The sequence below is a fragment of the Astyanax mexicanus genome, chromosome 19 (assembly GCF_023375975.1).
Source record: "Astyanax mexicanus isolate ESR-SI-001 chromosome 19, AstMex3_surface, whole genome shotgun sequence".
Classification (NCBI taxonomy): Eukaryota; Metazoa; Chordata; class Actinopteri; order Characiformes; family Acestrorhamphidae; genus Astyanax; species Astyanax mexicanus.
The window spans coordinates 42,872,506-42,891,580 of NC_064426.1; the positions used below are offsets into that span (position 1 = coordinate 42,872,506).

Consider the following 19,075-nt stretch of genomic DNA (forward strand, 5'->3'; position numbering starts at 1 on the left):
GCATAAATCAGCATAAAAAGATTTTATCCAGTTCATTTTGGAGCATTTCTATTGGTCCATTTATTAAAAATTCCAAACTTTTGAACAGTAGTGCAAATAGTGAACATTAAAAAGCAACTTAAATGTGTAATTTTAAAGGGTTATTAAAGTATTATTTGTATTATAAAAGCACCAAATGTGAAATGAACCAAGAAATCGATGGTTTTACTGGTTTTACATAACAATACCTATTATAATTCACCATAATTTAATATGATCTGATATAATATGATATAAAATTCATAAATCTCATTTGAGTTGAGTCTGAAGGGCATTTCTGTTTGATCCGGTTTGATCTGGTTTGATCTGGTTTGTTATAACAGGATGCACATTGCTCTGTATGCGTTATGATGTTTGATGCATGCTTTTTTTCTCTGTTTGTAACGTCCAATAGCGAGCCCCGTACCGAGCCCCGCCCCTCTGAGATTACGAGACCAAGTGTTTATGTACTTTCTGGTGATGAATTCTGTATGCTACTACAGTGTATGCTCTGAATTTCTTTTTTTTTTCAAAAGCTGTGTTTTATTATAAATATATATAAATATATACATACGATATTTCTTATATTATCTTTCAAATATTTTTTTTTTCGTTTATTTAGTTTCGTTTTGTTTCGTTTTATCGTTTTTGCTTTGTGAATACCTTCACGTCGAGAGATATGTTTACCGTAAAAAAACACTAAAGCAAAACTATATCAAGCTTTTTGTTTGTTTTTTTAGTTTAGATTTGTTTAGTTTTGTTTGTTTTGTAAATAGCGAGGCTGTTTCAGAAAGATTTTACGTTATAACTGTAGATTTTGTACCGAGAACTTGAATGTGCTTTTACTAACTTTAGACGGTTACGAGATTTCTGTACGTTTTAGACGATCTGATTACGAATAAAAGAGGCTAGTTTCAGCAGAAAGTTTGATAGCTTTGGTATTGGAGAAATCTTGTAATATATTTATGTATTTATTTCACGTATTTAAGCGCACTGTGGGAATTTTCTGTAACGGTACAGAAAATTCACTGTTGGGTTCACACCTCAGTATAAATCTCACAGTTTGATATGTTTTCGGTACAAGAGAGAAAGAGAGAGCACGCGAGAGAGAGAGAGAGAGAGAGCACGAGAGAGAAAGAGATTGAGGGTGCGCGCGTGAGAGAGAGCATGCGCGAGTGAAAGAGAGAGAGAGAAAGTGAAAAATATTACTAGGAGAGAGAGGGAGTGAGAGAGGGCATGTACGTGAGATAATGAGAGAGTGCACGCGAAAGAGAGAGAGAGGGCATGCGTGAGCATGCAAGAGAGAGAGAGAGAGGGCATGCGTGTGTGATACAGAGAGACAGCGAGCGTGAGAGAGAGAGAGGAGGCGCGAGCGAGAGAGAGAGAGAGCACGAGAGATAGAGAAATACATTACTAGACGGAGAGAGAGAGAGCACGCTCGCAAGAGAAACATATTACTATAGAGAGAGAGAGAGCACACGCAAGAGAGAGAGAGAGAGGGCGTGCGTGAGAGAGAGAGGGGAGGCGCGAGAGAGAGAGAGCGCGAGAGATAGAGAAATATATTACTAGACGGAGAGAGGGAGAAAGCACGCACGCAAGAGAAATGTGTGAGAGAGATAGTGTGTGAGAGAGAGAGAGAGCGTGTGAGAGAGAGAGAGAGAGAGAGCGTGTGAGAGAGAGAGAGCGTGTGAGAGAGAGAGAGAGCGTGCAAGAGAGAGAGAGAGAGAGCGTGTGAGAGAGAGAGAGAGAGAGAGCGTGTGAGAGAGAGAGAGCGTGTGAGAGAGAGAGAGAGCGTGCAAGAGAGAGAGCGCGAGAGACAGAGAAATATATTACTAGACGGAGAGAGGGAGAAAGCACGCACGCAAGAGAAATGTGTGAGAGAGATAGTGTGTGAGAGAGAGAGAGAGAGAGCGTGTGAGAGAGAGAGAGCGTGCGAGAGAGAGAGCGTGTGAGAGAGAGAGAGAGAGAGAGAGCGTGCGAGAGAGAGAGAGCGTGTGAGAGAGAGAGAGAGAGAGCGTGTGAGAGAGAGAGAGAGAGCGTGTGAGAGAGAGAGAGAGCGTGCGAGAGAGAGCGTGCGAGAGAGAGAGAGCGTGTGAGAGAGAGAGAGAGAGAGAGAGAGAGAGAGAGAGCGTGCGAGAGAGAGATAGATAGAGAAACATATTACTAGAGAAAGAGAGCGAGAGATAGTGCGTGCGAAAGAGAGAGGGCGCGAGAGAGAGTCTCCTATAAGCTGTACCGTGTATTCTGACTCTGTACCGGGACGGTTGGTAAAGAATACAGGTAACGTTACATCCTAGTATCTGGTTCTGGCTGCTGATTGGTCCAGCACTCCCTCGAGTTCTGCAACTTCCTGTCCTTGTGTTCGCTTTCACTTTGTGCATGCGAGGGTACGAGCAAATCGGAGCATGCATCTGCAGCGTCGCATGTTACGAAATTTTTGGTTAAAATAAAAAAAAGTCTAGGAATAAATGGCCACGTTTTGCCAAGCGTAAAAAGTTCGTCACTCGTTCTCTTGTGCTGTTCTTTCTTTCGCTTTTACCCCAGACACTGAACAGAGAACTAGACTAGACTGTAGAGTTTATAGACTTGTTTATAGTTTATAGACTATAGAACTAATTCTGCTTTTAACGGCCCAAAAAAGACAAAATTCTACTTTTATCTTTGGCGTAAATCACCTGCGGTTCTCAGGTGTTCTCCCATCCAGTCCAGGTACTGACCAGACCCAACCTTTAGCTTAGCGCTTCTCAGGTTCTCAATCTTTATCAGTTTTAAATATTTTCTCTACCGTCAATCGTGCCAAGAATTTACGCCTAAATTTGTACAAATATGAGAAACTAGTCTGTAATATTTTAAAACAATATTTTACCTTTTATTTATCGGCTCTCCTCGTCCAATCATACGCAAGAATTTCTGGTGACACTTTATACAATAAGGGTACGGTAATTAACAGTACTTTAACAAAAAAAGGTCTCAACTATTTTTTATTAATTGACACTAGTAAAGACATTATTTGCAATTAATTATTACATTACAACTTTTTTAATGAATGCACAAATTTATTCTTATTTACAACATTTTTATGCATTGAAACGTTTAATGTTTAAAAGTTTAATTATGTCAAAACTAGTGTCAATTAATTATTAATTGAAACTTTTAAACCATTTAACGATGTGTATTACTGTAGTAAGTCATAAGTTCTGTTAATTGAGACCCTTATTGTATATACAGCTCTGTAAAAAATGAAGAGATCACTTCAGTTTCTGAATCAGTTTCTCTGATTTTGCTATTTATAGGTTTATGTTTGAGTAAAATGAATTTTGTCATTTAGAGCATTTATTTACAGAAAATGAGAAATGACTGAAATAACAAAAAAAAGATGCAGAACTTTCAGACCTCAAATAATGCAAAGAAAACAAGTTCATATTCATAAAGTTTTAAGAGTTTAGAAATAATCAATATTTGGTGGAATAATCCTGGTTGTTTTTTAATCACAGTTTTTTTTTCATGCATATTGGCATCATGTTCTCCTCCACCAGTCTTACACACTGCTTTTGGATAACTTTATACTGCTTTACTCCTGGTGCAAAAATTCAAGCAGTTCAGTTTGGTGGTTTGATGGCTTGTGATCATCCATCTTCCTCTTGATTATATTCCAGAGGATTTTAATTTGGTAAAATTAAAAAAGAAACTCGTAATTTTTAAGTGATTTCTTATTTTTTTACAGAGCTGTATGTATGTATAAGTGTTACCGAACTTCTTTACATATGAATTTACAATTGGCGTTTTTATTCACGTGCCAAAATGTACAGAGAACTGTGGACTAATCAGAACTATTTAGAAGCTCCGCCCACTCATGCAGTTATGAATGAATTATATTATAAAATATGATGCATTAATGCAGAAAAAATACATAGAGACCTTAGAGAAACACATGTTGCTTTTAAGATGCTTTAAGATATTTTAAGACAAATCACGAAATCATTTGTTTCGTTATTTTAAACAAGACAATGCTAAACCACATGCTGCACAATTGAATCGCATTAATAAACGCATTATTTGCATTAATAAAAACATTTGTCTACAATTAAGCTTAGTATACTTACTGCAATTATGTTAATTAATTTAAATCCAATTTTTACGTTCTACCACGCAAGAGTTTCTAGGATGTAATGCGGAAAAAAAAACGTAAGTGGGCGGAGCTTAACCAGATCTTGCTTTTTTTTTTTTTTTTTTTTTTTTTTTCATTTTCGTTTTTTATTGAATCGAATCGACTGACGTGAAGGATGTACCGAATGCTTCAGAATGTTTTTTATCCAGCGATTTGAGTAGAAATATCTATTTTGAGTAAATTAGTCGGATTATCAAATTATCAGATTATCAGACGGTTGATTGGACCACGGTGTCCCGTATTAAGGAGGAGTTAAAGGAGCTGTAGTGTGTCTCACATTGAGAGTCTTATAGATAATCTGATAACGTCAAGGAACACCTGAATATATCAAATATCTTCATAAGAGATTATAGTGAATAGAATTGTGGTAAATGCAGTTTATAGTCGTTTTACTGAAAACTGAAAGTATTTTAAATGCACACTTGAAATATTAATATCACTTTTAGAAATGATGGACGATACTTATAGTTATAGTTAAAGATTTTAACAGAAAGGAAAATAATGATTTTTTTTTCTGTTTTCCTTTGAACCCTGTTTTTGAAAGGCTTGTCTCTTCGTTCATTGTAAAAAAAAAAAAGATACTGTGTATAAAAAAATAAATGTTAAGAAAACAAAGCGTTGGTCTGTTTTTTACTTAGCATTTCTGGAGTTCCTAGCATCCTATGACTGATCATTTGAGGTGAAAAGGTTGATATTTGGACAAAATAATCCAAATTATCCAAGTAATAGATCAATACTGCATTATAAATAAATAGTAAAGTGATCCAGACTATGAAGGAACATATAATGAATCATGTAGTAACTTAAAAACAGTGTTAAACAAACCAAAATACTCTGTGAAGAAGCTTTTAGGTGCTCTTATCCAGGTGCTGTTAACTGATAAGTGCCAGTTCCATCATTATTTTCAACGTTTTTGATTGTCTTTTTTGTCTTTTTTTTTTTACTTAGTTTAGTAGTTCAGCACAGCTGTTAACTGAAAGCCTGAATTCCAGGTGACTGGAAAATCCAGCAGAGATATGTAAAACTCATCATCTAAGCTAGTGGTGTTTACTAAATAACTCCATATGTTTTTCTTCATAGTTTAGATAAGTTTAGCATTACATTTTACAAAATGAAACAAAAAAAAACACTGATTTTAAGATGTTTCCAAACTTTTGACTGGTTCTAGATATGGTTTATTTCCCTTACTTTACTTTACTTGGAGTTTAATCCTGATCCTGAATATCTAACAGAGTTCAGATTCAAAATGCCCAAAGACCTTTCATTCTTTCATTACCTGAATATGTTCCATGATGGTTCTATATACTGTATCTCAGCTTGTCCAGAAAAGCATGTATAAAGCAAAGTGCTTATTAAATTTCCTGTTCTATATATTGTTCAACAACAAAGGTAAATTTGTTGAAGAAATGTTTGAAATCCTGCACTCTACCATCTTGCAGGCGCAGTGCATCTGGGTGGGCGGGTTAAGTTTGAACAGGGCATGGCTAGCATGCCATAAACACACCCCTCTACATCTACAGTATATCTATAGGAATTAGCTGCTTCTAAATATTAATATAAAAAAATACCCTGATAATTTAGCATATTTAATTGGTAATTAATTGCTAAGTGATATTAAATGTTATTAAATGTTATTAAATGTTGTTAAACAGAAGCACTGAAATCCTCCCACTGCATCCAGAGTGAGGCAGCCCACAGCGGCGGGGAGTGAGGAGTGTAGCGGAGTGAGAGTGGGAGGGGGGTGTGACGCAGAGGCAGGCAGTGGAGGGGGAGGGGCTTCAGAGAGAGAGAGTGAGAGCAGTGTGGGAACAGATCACTCTCACTGAAGCACAGTGAGGAGTGCAGCTGGTGAAACTGTGTGCTCAGAGTGAAGCTCTACAGTCCATCAGGAGTGACCAGGACTGCTGCTGAATCAGGAGTGATCAGTTCATCAGGAGTGACCAAAGGTGCTAGTGATCAGGGGTGATCAAGAGAGTAGCTGCTGAAGCAGGAGTGATCAGGAGTTACCAGGAGTGCAGCTTCTGAAGCAGGAGTGATCAGGAGTGCAGCCAGTGAAGTGCACACTGTTTCAATTCATCCAGAGTGACCAGGAGTGACCAAGAGTGATTAGGAGTATACCTGGTGAAGCACATGCTTCTGCAGTTCATCAGGAGTGATCAGAAGTGCAACTGGTAAAGTGCACACCTTTTCATCCAGAATGATCAGAAGTGACCAGGAGTGCAGTGTGTGATGCAAAAGTGATCAGGAGTGATCAGGAGTGCAGCTGGTGAAGCGGTGGTGCACTTAGGGTGATCCTCTACCTTTCATCAGGAGTGATCAGGAGTGATCAGGAGTGCAGCTGGTGAAGTTTATAGCCAGTGTGATTCTTTAATTCTCATCAGGAGTGACTGGGAATAAACAGGAGTGAGCAGGAGTGTTTTCTCGTTCTGTGACACAGGGACGAGAGTGCGCGGAGACCCCCGACACTCCCACTGCTCCTGCATCTCAGGTAATACCATCACTCTCTCATAGTGTGTAGAGTGTTAATATGATGTATGTAAAAATGCAAATATAAATCCATATAGTAAGTAATGGTTTACTCTGGAAAAAAAATTTAAAATCACTTAAAAATGACGAGTTTCTTTGATTTTAACAAATTAAAAACCTCTGGAATATAATCAAGAGGAAGATGGATGATCACAAGCCATCAAACCACCAAACTGAACTGCTTGAATTTTTACACCAGGAGTAAAGCAGCATAAAGTTATCCAAAAGCAGTGTGTAAGACTGGTGGAGGAGAACATGATGCCAAGATGCATGAAAAAAACTGTGATTAAAAACCAGGGTTATTCCACCAAATATTGATTATTTCTGAACTCTTAAAACTTTATAAATATGAACTTGTTTTCTTTGCATTATTTGAGGTCTGAAAGCTCTGCATCTTTTTTTGTTATTTCAGTCATTTCTCATTTTCTGTAAATAAATGCTCTAAATGAGAATATTTTTATTTGTAATTTGGGAGAAATGTTGTCTGTAGTTTATAGAATAAAACAACAATGTTCATTTTACTCAAACATAAACCTATAAATATCAAAATCAGAGAAACTGATTCAGAAACTGATTCAGAAACTGAAGTGCTCTCTAATTTTTTCCAGAGCTGTATATATATATATATATATGTATATATATATATATATATTAGTGTGTGTGTGTGCATTCAAATCCTGTTAGTCACCCTTTCATCTGACATCTCACATTATGACAGATGCTGTCAGTGTGTGTGTGTGTGTGTGTGTAGTTAACAGCCAGGGGTAAAAAAGCATGGTGAGTTAATGTTCTGTAATATAGATTAATACTAAACTGTGAAGTAAATCATGTGGAATTATATAGTAAATATAAAGTGTTAAACAAACCAGAATATGTTTTATTTCTGCTGCATTTTCTCAGTCAGTTTTATGAGGTAGAGTCTCCTGGAATTCAGGTTTTCAGTTAACAGCTGTGCTGAACTCATCAAGAGTTAATTACTTGAATTTCTTGTCTCTTAATAAAGTGTTTGAGAGCATCAGTTAAAGTAAAGTAGTGAAGAGGTAGAGTTACAGGTATACAGTGAATGGTGAATATTTAAGTCAGAAACACTCAACTAAGTAAGCAAATATAAAAAATGACTTTTATATTTATATTGTGTGTTTATATACTGTAAATATACAGCCCACAGTTTGGATAAAGTATAAACAGACATTCTGAGACTGAGATTTCTTAAATTTAATTCCAACTCAGTAAATCTTAGTCTTGTAAGAAAAGCAACAAAAAATAAAGTAACAAAGTATATTTAATATACTTTTAATTTTTTTGCTTTTTATTTTTAAAAATTTGATTGCAACTTTTCATTTTTGGTGCATTTTTTCAACTTTTGGCATTAAAATGAATTTAAACTAGTTTTTACTGTGTAACATTTTTAAATTTAAAGTGTTTAACCGTGAATATAACCATTGATTCCGCTTCTAGATCCTCCACTCGCTGTGTGTTTATGTGTGTATCTCTCTATAATGGATTTTCTATCTCTATCCCATCTGCCCCCCCCACTCTCAGACTGCAGCTGTGCGTTAGCGCCCCCCGCTGGTGGCTGGGTGGTATGAGTGTGTGCGGTAGGAAGGCGCTGACTCTGCTGAGCAGTGTGTTTGCAGTGTGTGGGCTGGGGCTGCTGGGGATCGCCGTCAGCACAGACTACTGGCTCTACCTGGAGGAGGGGGTCATCCTGCCCCTCAACCAGACCACCCACACCCACACCTCCCTCCACTCCGGCCTCTGGAGGGTCTGCTTCCTCGCAGGTCAGTTTATTCATTTATTATTATTGTGGCACTTTATATCAGTGGCATAATTTAATCTAATATATTTATTATAATTTTATAGGAGAAGGAAATAAACAGGAAATAGAATTAAACTCTGTCTACCTACCTATCTAATCTAATTACATACCTACCTACCTACACAATTACCTACCTACTTACTTAATTACCTACCTACCTATCTACCTACCTACCTACCTACCTACCTACCTACCATTCTTACCTACCCAGTTACCTACTTACCTACCTACCTACTTACCCACAAAATTATATATCTATCTATCTATCTTTCTATCTATCTATCTATCTATCTATCTATCTATCTATCTATCTATCTATATACCTATCTACCCAATTACCTACCTACCTACCTACCTATTTACCTATCTATATACCATCTATCTATCTATCTATCTATCTATCTATCTATCTATCTATCTATCTATCTATCTATCTATCTATCTATCTATCTATCTATCTATCTATCTATCTATCTATCTATATACCTACCTACCTACCTACCCAATTACCTACCTATTTACCTATCTATATACCTATATCTATCTACCTACCAAACTATCTATCTATCTATCTATCTATCTATCTATCTATCTATCTATCTATCTATCTATCTATCTATCTATCTATCTATCTATCTATCTATCTATCTATCTATCTATCAAATTACCTACCTGCCCAATTACCTACCTGCCCAATTACCTACCTACTTATCTATCAAATATCTATCTACCAGCCTATATACCTATCCAATAACCTACCTACCTACCTACTGAACTAACCAATTGCCTACCTACCTATCTACCCATCTACCTACCTATTTACCAGTCTAATTACCTACCTATCTACCTACCCACTACCTACCTAGCTACCTAACTATCTATCTATCCCTACCTACCTACTTACTAACTAATCTGCTCAGAAGGTAAATTGGTCCCACTTTATTAAATGTCTCTCTAATAACTACACAGTTACACATCAATAACCATGTAATAACAGTGTAATTACTGATGAAGTACACATTGTTACAGATTAACTACACTTATTCTGTAATTAAGGTGCCTATTGTAAAGAATGTAATATATTTAAAATGTTTTATAATATTTCATAATCATTCATTAAAATAATGAAACAATATTGAATTTAAGGTGCTCAAACTTTAAGTAGACTACATCTAGGTTTAATCCCTGTCTGGGAAACCAACCATTGAGGTTTTAGTTGGACCTCAGGGAAACAACCTTCAAATTAAAAGTCATGTAAATTGAAGCAGCTGAATGGTGTGGATTTATGGTGTCCTTTATATCCATGCTGAACTCCTGCCACCCCTAAACCCATGCTTTTGCTCGTGTCCTGCTGTGCCCAGAGGGTCTACAGATATCAGGAAAGCTATATCTTCAGTAAAGCAGTAGTTATTTGTCTGGTAGAGCAGGATTTAAAGGACATGTCTGAAGATGATCTGTGATGAAGGGTGATCTCCTGCAGCTCTGCAGGAACATGTCTGCATGTTATCTTCTTAAATCCATCATATAAATGATGTTACCTGCAGCATAAATCTCCAACACGGCTTTAGATACACCTGGTAACATGATGCTGAATACTGAACCATAAACTACTGCAAAACTCAGCATGCAGTTACAGTTATATCTCAGATATGTAAATAGATAAATAGTTACAGGTGTGCTCTGATAAGATACTGGGTCTTACCAGTACCAACATTTTTATTTATTTATTTATTTATTTATATATATATTTTTTTTTTATAGTTTTGTACTATTGCTTTTTAACTTATTTTGATTTTCTTTTATTATTATTACTATTATTATTTTGTAGTTATGCAGGTATGTTACAGATATGTAAATAGTTACAGGCGTGGTCTGATAAGATACTGGGTGTACCAGTACCAACATTTTTATTTATTCATTTTATTACATTTTTTTTAATTATGTTTTGTTTTTTTTAATTAATTTTTATTTTGTTTGTACTATGTAAAAGTTCGTTTTGCTTAATTTATTTATAGTTTATTTTTGTTGTATTATTCTTGTCTTCTTTTGATCTTAATTTTGTATCAATATTTATTCTAATTCTAGTTTTATTTGTATCTATTTGTATCTTTTATTTACTGTTATTTTAGAATAATTAAATTGATCTTTTATTTTCTTTGTCATGTCAATCCCTGTATTTGTAAATGCTCGGCTACATTTTAAAAAAAAAATTAGGGTTCCCCTTAATGTAGTTCCGAGTTAAAATAAAGGTTAATTGATTAATTGATTGATTGATTGATTGATTGACAAGAGGGTGTAAAAGTGCTTTCTGCACTGCCCTATAAAAGGCTCTTAGAGGCTGCTGTTGGGTAGTGTACCTCTTGGTGAGAGACCACTGACTGCTAGACCTGCCTCTATGATGTATTAGAAGACTGCAGCTTCAGCTTCAATCTACGAGTGTAGAGCTACAGGATCTACAGGCCCAGCTGTAGCAACATCTGTGGGTAAATGTGCTGCAGGATCCATATAGAACCTGTAGAACCTCCAAACCCAACCCTCTCAATCTCAATAATCTTATATAGAGAAGCGAAATTAAGTTAACACCTAGAAGAGTGTGTGTGTGAGAGTCAGTGAGTAAGTGTGATGTATAGAGTGTGATGTATAGAGTGTGATGTCTGTGTGATCCTGTGAGTTTCGGTGCATATCGTCGCTGTCCAATGAAAAGCACTTATCTCCAAAACAGCAACTTTACAGGAGAGGGAAAAAACCTTCTTCAATTTCAATGGAAGTCAATGTAAAAAAAGTTTATTTCAGGTCATTTTGAAGAGTTTCTATTGGTCCATTCATCAAGAAATTTTGGCACAGTGTAAGGGACAGTTTGTCTGTTCAAATTATGTAGTAAACTAAAAATCGATAAAAATGGAGATAAGTGTTTTTCATAGGACAGCGACGATATTCAGTTTATTAGCGTCAATTCTGTGATGTCAGAATAATCTCTCTCTCTCTTTCTCTCTCTCTCTCTCTCTCTGTAATAGGGGAAGAGATGGGGCGATGCTTCACTATAGAGTATGTGATGCCCATGAGTGTCCAGCTGACCAGTGAATCTACAGTGAGTGTGCTGAGTGAGTTTATCTAACTTTAATCACTAATAAATCTCTAAAAGTGTTTAATAATATAATATAATATAATATAATATAATATAATAATATACAGTAAATTAATGATAATCGAGCTGCAATAATATGAAAAACACCAGGATTTAATATTATTTAGAGTGTTCTGTTATGTAGTGCCCTCTTGTGGTCAGAACCTGTAGCTGGATTTTGTTAATTTTACTATACTTTTAATATTGCTTTTAGAACTATTACAGTAGTACTACTAACAATATTACTAGCACTACTTTTACCATTACTTCTACTACTCTTGCTGTTACTACAAGCAACACTATTGCTCATTCTATTACTATAAATTATAATATAATATAATATAATATAATATTACTAATACTCTTTTTACTTCTACTACTATGACTATTAGTTATGCTAATAGCATTATTATTCCTACTACTATTGCTACTAGTAATATTATTACTACTATGACTACTAATATTTCTATTGCCACTACTACTTTTACTACTACTATTACTGTAAGGTCCTGGCCCTGTTTCCTGTCTGTCATCGTGCCTGTGTTGTCCCACGTGACCCGTGCCCCTGTGTTCTGCCTGTGTTTTTCCACTCACCTGTGTTCTTTTGTAACTCCGCCCCTTCGTCCCAGGTGTTTCATGTTTCCTGTGTGTGTGCACCTCTATTTAAGGTCCGTGTTTCATTTCCCCGGTGTCGATCCTTGTACGTTTAACGTCTGTCAGTGTTCCATGTTTTCCCGAGTTTCCTCAGTCCTGTTTTGAGTTTATCCCAGTGTATTTTGTATCTATTTTTGTTAATAAATCCCTTTTGTTTGCATTTGCGTCCGCCTCCGTGTCCTCCCTGCACCCCACCCTGACAATTACCTACTTCTACCACCATTACTACTATTATTACCTTTACTACTACTGCTATTACTGTTACTTAAACTAATATTACTATTGATATTAATAATATTCCTGCTGTCTGCATTAAAATTATTTTTCTATTAGTACTATTATAACTCTTTCTACTTCTACTACTGTTAATATTAAGTCTACTCCCACTACTATTACTTAAAGCATTCTAATTATAAAAGTAAAAAGTCACCCTGCAGAAAAGTTTCAGCCATACTACAGATAAAATCTCCAGGTTAGCATCTCACCATCATTCCTTTTTTGAAGGAAGGATATTGGCAAACTTCCTATAAAATAATATTAAAGAGAAGATTTTAATAAAACAAGAATCCCGTTTTAAAATTAACCCTTGTGTGGTGTTCATATTTTTGTTACTCGTTTACTTTGTTACTTGTATTTAATTCAGCAAAATTAAGCAATTTTACATTAAAATGCTTTACACATGCTTGCTTCACCTAAACTGCAAGCAATATAAACAGCTTACATGGTTAATATTTACCCTTTACCTTTCTTATGTTACATTTCTTTTAAAAAGTGCTACTCTTTTTTATTAGTTTTTTAATAAAATGTAAAAGAAAATGAATTAAACTCAAGATATGAGTAGAAAATTTGTTTAGTTTCAAATTTACAAATGAAGCAATGTTTATTAGCCCTTGGCCAAACATACTGTATGTAATATAAATGTGAAGGGGGGGGGGGGGGGGGTGTACAGTGTGTGTTTATCGAAAATCTGTTTTGATATATGTTTTTCACAAAAAATGAGCCAATGCCAATGAGTTTGAGTTAGAAAAAATATATTTTTGGTATCATTTGATGAAAAATGAAAACCACACAAGGGCTAAATCATATTATGCAATCATTATTAACAGTTAGTTTTTTTTTAGTTAAAATGTAAAATGCAGTTGAAGCAGCTTCATTGCTGAAGTTAATTGTAGTGTAAATAAGTGTAATTCTGTAATTTAATATTCACTGTTGTTTGTGGTGCAGAGATGATCCGCTCAGCTACGCCGTTTCCTCTGGTCAGTCTGTTCTTCATGTTTATCGGCTTCGTGCTGAATAACATCGGACACGTCCGCCCCCATCGCACCATACTGGCCTTCGTCTCAGGAATCTTCTTCATCCTGTCAGGTACCACGTCATTATTCCAGACTTTGGAACCCAACTGAATAGATATATTTTTTTGTGAATGAGACGTTCTACTTATTATTCTATGATTTTACCTCCCTGTTCTCTGTTTCAGGTCTTTCTCTGGTGGTGGGTCTGGTTCTCTACATCTCCAGTATTAATGATGAGGTTCTGAACAGGACTAAGAATAACGAGGCGTATTTCAGCTATAAGTACGGCTGGTCCTTCGCCTTCGCCGCCATCTCCTTCCTGCTCACTGAGGCAAACGAGCTTTTAGCCTCTTTCTGATCATCACTTTTTATTAAAACTAGCTTTAAATCTGAGCTTTATATAATATCCCTGGTTTTTAATCACAGTTTTAATTTCATGCATCTTGGCATCATGTTCTCCTCCACCAGTCTTACACACTGCTTTTGGATAACTTTATTTCTTTACTCCTGGTGCAAAAATTCAAGCAGTTCAGTTTGGTGGTTTGATGGCTTGTGATCATCCATCTTCCTCTTGATTATATTCCAGAGGTTTTTAATTTGGTAAAATCAAAGAAACTCATCATTTTTAAGTGCTCTCTTATTTTATTTACAGAGCTGTATATTTAATAATATATAATATATACTAGAGCAGTATGGTGGTAATACTGTTTTAGTTGAGTTTTTTCTTTTACCTTTTTCTTTTTTTATTTACATTACATTACATTTGGAAGACGCTTTTGTCCAAAGCGACTTACAATAAACTTTTTACCTTTTTACCCTTAGTTTATATTTTTTTGTTTTACCTTTTAGCCTTTTTTATTTATTTTATTTGGTTTATTATTTTATAGTTTTTATTACTTGTTTTACTTTGGCCCTTTGTCTTTTAATTTATTTAATTTATTTTGTCTTTTTTATCTAATTGTATGTTTTACCTTTTATCCTTTTTTATTTATTTTATTACTGGTTTTACTTTTGGCCTTTTATCATTTGTTTAATTTATTTCGTCCTTTTATTTTTTATACTTTTTTAAAACTTTATTTTAGTTCCATCATTTACCTTTTTTATAATTTTGGTGTTATTTTAGTGCCCTATTTCTTTAATTGTGTTTCTATTTTATTGTTCTAATTATTTTTCTCTTTATTTTGTTGATTCACATTTTAGCCTGTTTGCATATTCTTTTTTACCAGAATTATTATTTTTTTTATCTTATATTGATTGCTTTTTTATCATTTATTAAATTTGCTTAATTGATTGATTCATTGATTGCTTAATTGATAAAATTAATAGTAATCCTATAATACGTTGTGTCATCTCCTGCTGCAGAGTGCCGGGGTGATGTCGGTGTACCTGTTTATGAAGCGCTACACAGCCGAGGAGATGTACCAGCCCCACCCGAGCTTCTACCGGCCTCGCCTCAGCAACTGCTCCGACTACTCCGGACAGTTCCTCCACCCGGAGGCGTGGGCTCGCGGTCGCAGCCCCTCAGACATCTCCAGCGACGCCTCGCTCCAGATGAACGCCAGCTACCCCGCCCTGCTGAAATGCCCCGAGTACGACCAGGTCTCCTCCTCACCCTGCTGAGGACCGGCCATCACAGGGGGGGCATTAATATCGGGACAGTGCTGTGGAGGGGGTGGGGGGTGGAGGCAGCAGAGCGGGTGCGGGTGTGAATGTGTCCGAAGGTGTTTTTATCATTAATGTGTTCTGTGGTGCTGATGCTGAGGATGCAGAGGAGGATGCTGAGGATGCTGCTGATATTGAGAATGCTGTGGATGATGATGAGGATGCTGATGATGATACTGAGGATGATGCTGAGGTTGATGATGAGGATGATGCTGAGGATGATGATGAGGATGATGCTGAGGATGCAGTGGTGAAGCTGAGAATGCTGTGGATGATGATGAGGATGCTGTGGATGATGATGAGGATGCTGTGGATGATGCTGAGGATGCTGTGGATGATGCTGAGGATGCTGTGGATGATGCTGAGGATGCTGTGGATGATGCTGAGGATGCAGTGGATGATGATGAGGATGATGCTGAGGATGCTGTAGATGATACTGAGGATGATGCTGAGGATGCTGTGGATGATGATGAGGATGCTATGGATGATGCTGAGGATGCAGTGGATGATGATAAGGATGATGGTGAGGATGCTGTAGATGATACTGAGGATGATGATGAGGATGATGATGAGGATGCTGTGGATGATGCTGAGGATGATGATGAGGATGATGATGAGGATGCTGTGGATGATGCTGAGGATGATGATGAGGATGCTGATGAGGATGCTGTGGATGATGCTGAGGATGATGATGAGGATGATGATGAGGATGCTGGGGATGATGCTGAGGATGCTGATGATGCTGTGGATGATGCTGAGGATGATGATGAGGATGATGATGAGGATGCTGTGGATGATGCTGAGGATGATGATGAGGATGATGATGAGGATGCTGTGGATGATGATGAGGATGATGCTGAGGATGCTGTGGATGATGCTGAGGATGCTGATGATGCTGAGGATGCTGTGGATGATGATGAGGATGCTGAAGAAGATGTTGTGGATGGTGTGTGGATGCTGATGCTGAAGATGCTAAGGATGCTGATGATTGTGTGGATGCTGATGGTGAAGATGCTGAGGATGCTGATGATTGATAAGGATGCTGTGAATGCAGAGGATGCTGTGGATGATGCTGATGATGATGAGGATGCTGAGGATGATGCTCAAAATGATGCCGAGGATGATGCTGAAGGTGCTGTGGATGCTGAAAATGCTAAGAATGATGAGGATGATGCTGAGGACGCAGATGATGCTGATAATGATGCTGTGGATGCTGTGGATGATAATGATGTGGGTGATGCTGAGGATTGTGTGGATGCTGACGATACTGGTTGCTGTGGGTGATTTTGAGGACACTAATGATAATGGTGATGATACTGAAGATAATGCAGAGGATGCTAATGATAACGTATGTGTGGATGCTGATGATGCTGAGGATTATGTGGATGCTGATGCTGTTGTATTGGGCTGAACCTAAGAGAAGAGGAGTTCCACTCTTTTGCAGTGAACTCTGCCCACCACCAGGGGCAGTACAGTATTATTATAATAACTTAAAATACACTGTTGGGAATATGCAGTACTTATTAAATATTAAATATTAGTCATATGTAGTGGAAAGGCCTGTAAAGTGAAATTATGTAACATAAGAGTATATAATTTAATTGGATGTAGTATAAATATTTATATTCATATACTATATGATGTATACTATAAAGAATAAGCAGCCTTCTACAGCAAAAAGTAATATATTAAACAGCTATCATCTGATGTATTTGTGAGTTCAGTAAAAGACAAAAAGATAAGATTTCATTGTCTGTGTTAAATTGACAAATACAGAGATTAATAATGATTAGTTTTATATGTTCAATAGGAGATTCTGATGTAACTACTAGAAGTAATTTTTCATATTAAGAACAATGCAAACAAACAACTCATCATTGTCACACAAGCAAAATTGTATCTCCATTTTTTTTCTTTTTTTAAACATTTTTATATATTTCACTATAAAAGACAAAAAAAAGTTAAATGCTGCTCAAAATGACTTTAAAGAATAATTCTAAATATTCCTAATAATTACATCTGTTTTTGCACTTTAAAAGGGTGTAATTGCATAATTTTGGTATTATATAATCATACATTTAAAAAATGTCTTAAAATCTTAAAATGACAATGATATAATTTATTCTTGTAATTTGTGCGACAATATATCGTCCAAAAAAAATTGGCTCATTACCTCATTCCCAGTAGATCTGTCACAAAAACAGTGTTTTAGGTTTATTTATGTTTTATTTTAAAAACATATTTGCTGTTAGACGACATGATGATAAAGATAAAGCTCTGGATAAAAATAAGAGAGCACTTAAAAATGATGAGTTTCTTTGATTTTACCAAATTAAAAACCTCTATAATATAATCAAGAGGAAGATGGATGATCACAAGCCATCAAACCAAAAGCAGTGTGTAAGACTGGTGGAGGAGAACATGATGCCAAGATGCATTAAAAAAACTGTGATTAAAAACCAACCAGGGTTATTCCACCAAATATTGATTATTTCTGAACTCTTAAAACTTTATGAATATGAACTTGTTTTCTTTGCATTATTTGAGGTCTGAAAGCTCTGCATCTATTTTTGTTATTTTCTCATTTTCTGTAAATAAATGCACTAATTGACAATATAATAGCAAAATCAGAGAAACTGATTCAGAATCTGAAGTGCTTCCTTCATTTTTTCCCAGAGCTGTATACTAGAAAATTAAGAAATATATTAGTGTGGCCTAATTCTAATATTAATATTTACAGATATAGAGATACAAGGTTTTTGTGTGACAGTGATCACGTACGATGCAAAAGTGTATACGCTTGTGTGGTGAAGTCTGATTGTGCACCTGTTATATAACACCATATACCTCGATATCACTGCTTCAGATCATGCTGATTTTAATCAGGGCAGTGTAGAGCCATCACTCGGTACAGGAATCTTTTTATATTGATCATTGATTATTGATTTTATATCAGCATTGATTGTTTTTTTTTTATTCAGCTATTACTCTGTACCAGCACTACTGAATCCTCAGACAGACCTGTATGTATATTTACACACATATGTATATATATATATATATAAATATATACACATATATATATATATATATATAAACACATATATATAAACACATATATGTATATATATATATATACATATATATATATACACACACACACACATATATATACACACACTATCCTCAGACAGACCTGTATGTATATTTACACACATATGTATATATATATATAAATATATATATATATATATATATAAATATATACACATATCCCTCAAAAAAATAAAATATATATATATATACAGTTGTGGTCAAAAGTTTACATACACTTGTAAAAAAACATAATGTTATGGCTGTCTTGAGTTTTCAATAAGTTCTACAACTCTTATTTTTCTGTGATAGAGTGATCGGAACACATACATGTTTGTCACAAAAAACAGTCATAAAATTTGGTTCTTTCATAAATTTATTATGGGTCTGCTGAAAATGTCACCAAATCTGCTGGGTCAAAAATATACATACAGCAACATTAGTATTTGGTTACATGTCCCTTGGCCATTTTCACAGCAACTAGGCGCTTTTGGTAGCCATCCACAAGCTCCTGGCAAGCTTCAGGTCGAATGTTTGACCACTCTTCTTGACAGAATTGGTGCAGTTCAGCTAAATGTGATGGTTTTCTTGCATGAACCCGTTTCTTTAGCACTGTCCACATGTTCTCAATGGGGTTTAAGTCAGGACTTTGGGAAGGCCATTCTAAAACCTTAATTCTAGCCTGGTTTAGCCATTCCTTTACCACTTTTGATGTGTGT

General features: G+C 35.8%; 2 protein-coding genes across 2 annotated transcripts; both read left to right on the top strand.

Annotated features, from left to right (window-relative positions):
- Positions 1–6,024: 6,024 nt before the first annotated feature.
- Positions 6,025–15,303, top strand: cacng5b (calcium channel, voltage-dependent, gamma subunit 5b). The gene is made up of 6 exons (XM_049468155.1): positions 6,025–6,674; positions 8,255–8,493; positions 11,546–11,632; positions 13,534–13,674; positions 13,787–13,932; positions 14,964–15,303. Exons 2-6 carry the CDS (start codon positions 8,298–8,300, stop codon positions 15,219–15,221), a joined length of 828 nt encoding a protein of 275 aa, XP_049324112.1. The 5' UTR covers positions 6,025–6,674; positions 8,255–8,297; the 3' UTR covers positions 15,222–15,303.
- On the top strand, positions 15,256–18,431 carry LOC125784458 (coiled-coil domain-containing protein 1-like). The gene is made up of 2 exons (XM_049468152.1): positions 15,256–15,456; positions 15,738–18,431. Exon 2 carries the CDS (start codon positions 15,744–15,746, stop codon positions 16,545–16,547), a length of 804 nt encoding a protein of 267 aa, XP_049324109.1. The 5' UTR covers positions 15,256–15,456; positions 15,738–15,743; the 3' UTR covers positions 16,548–18,431.
- The last annotated feature ends 644 nt before the right edge of the window (positions 18,432–19,075 follow it).

Bases quoted from the DNA above. Each gene is read 5' to 3' on its own strand.
- cacng5b (XM_049468155.1), top strand. From the start codon at position 8,298: ATGAGTGTGTGCGGTAGGAAGGCGCTGACTCTGCTGAGCAGTGTGTTT. The intron at 11,633-13,533 runs GTGAGTTTATCT...TTTGTGGTGCAG, and splicing joins ATCTACAGTGAGTGTGCTGA to AGATGATCCGCTCAGCTACG. The intron at 13,675-13,786 runs GTACCACGTCAT...TCTCTGTTTCAG, and splicing joins AATCTTCTTCATCCTGTCAG to GTCTTTCTCTGGTGGTGGGT.
- LOC125784458 (XM_049468152.1), top strand. From the start codon at position 15,744: ATGGATGATGCTGAGGATGCAGTGGATGATGATAAGGATGATGGTGAG.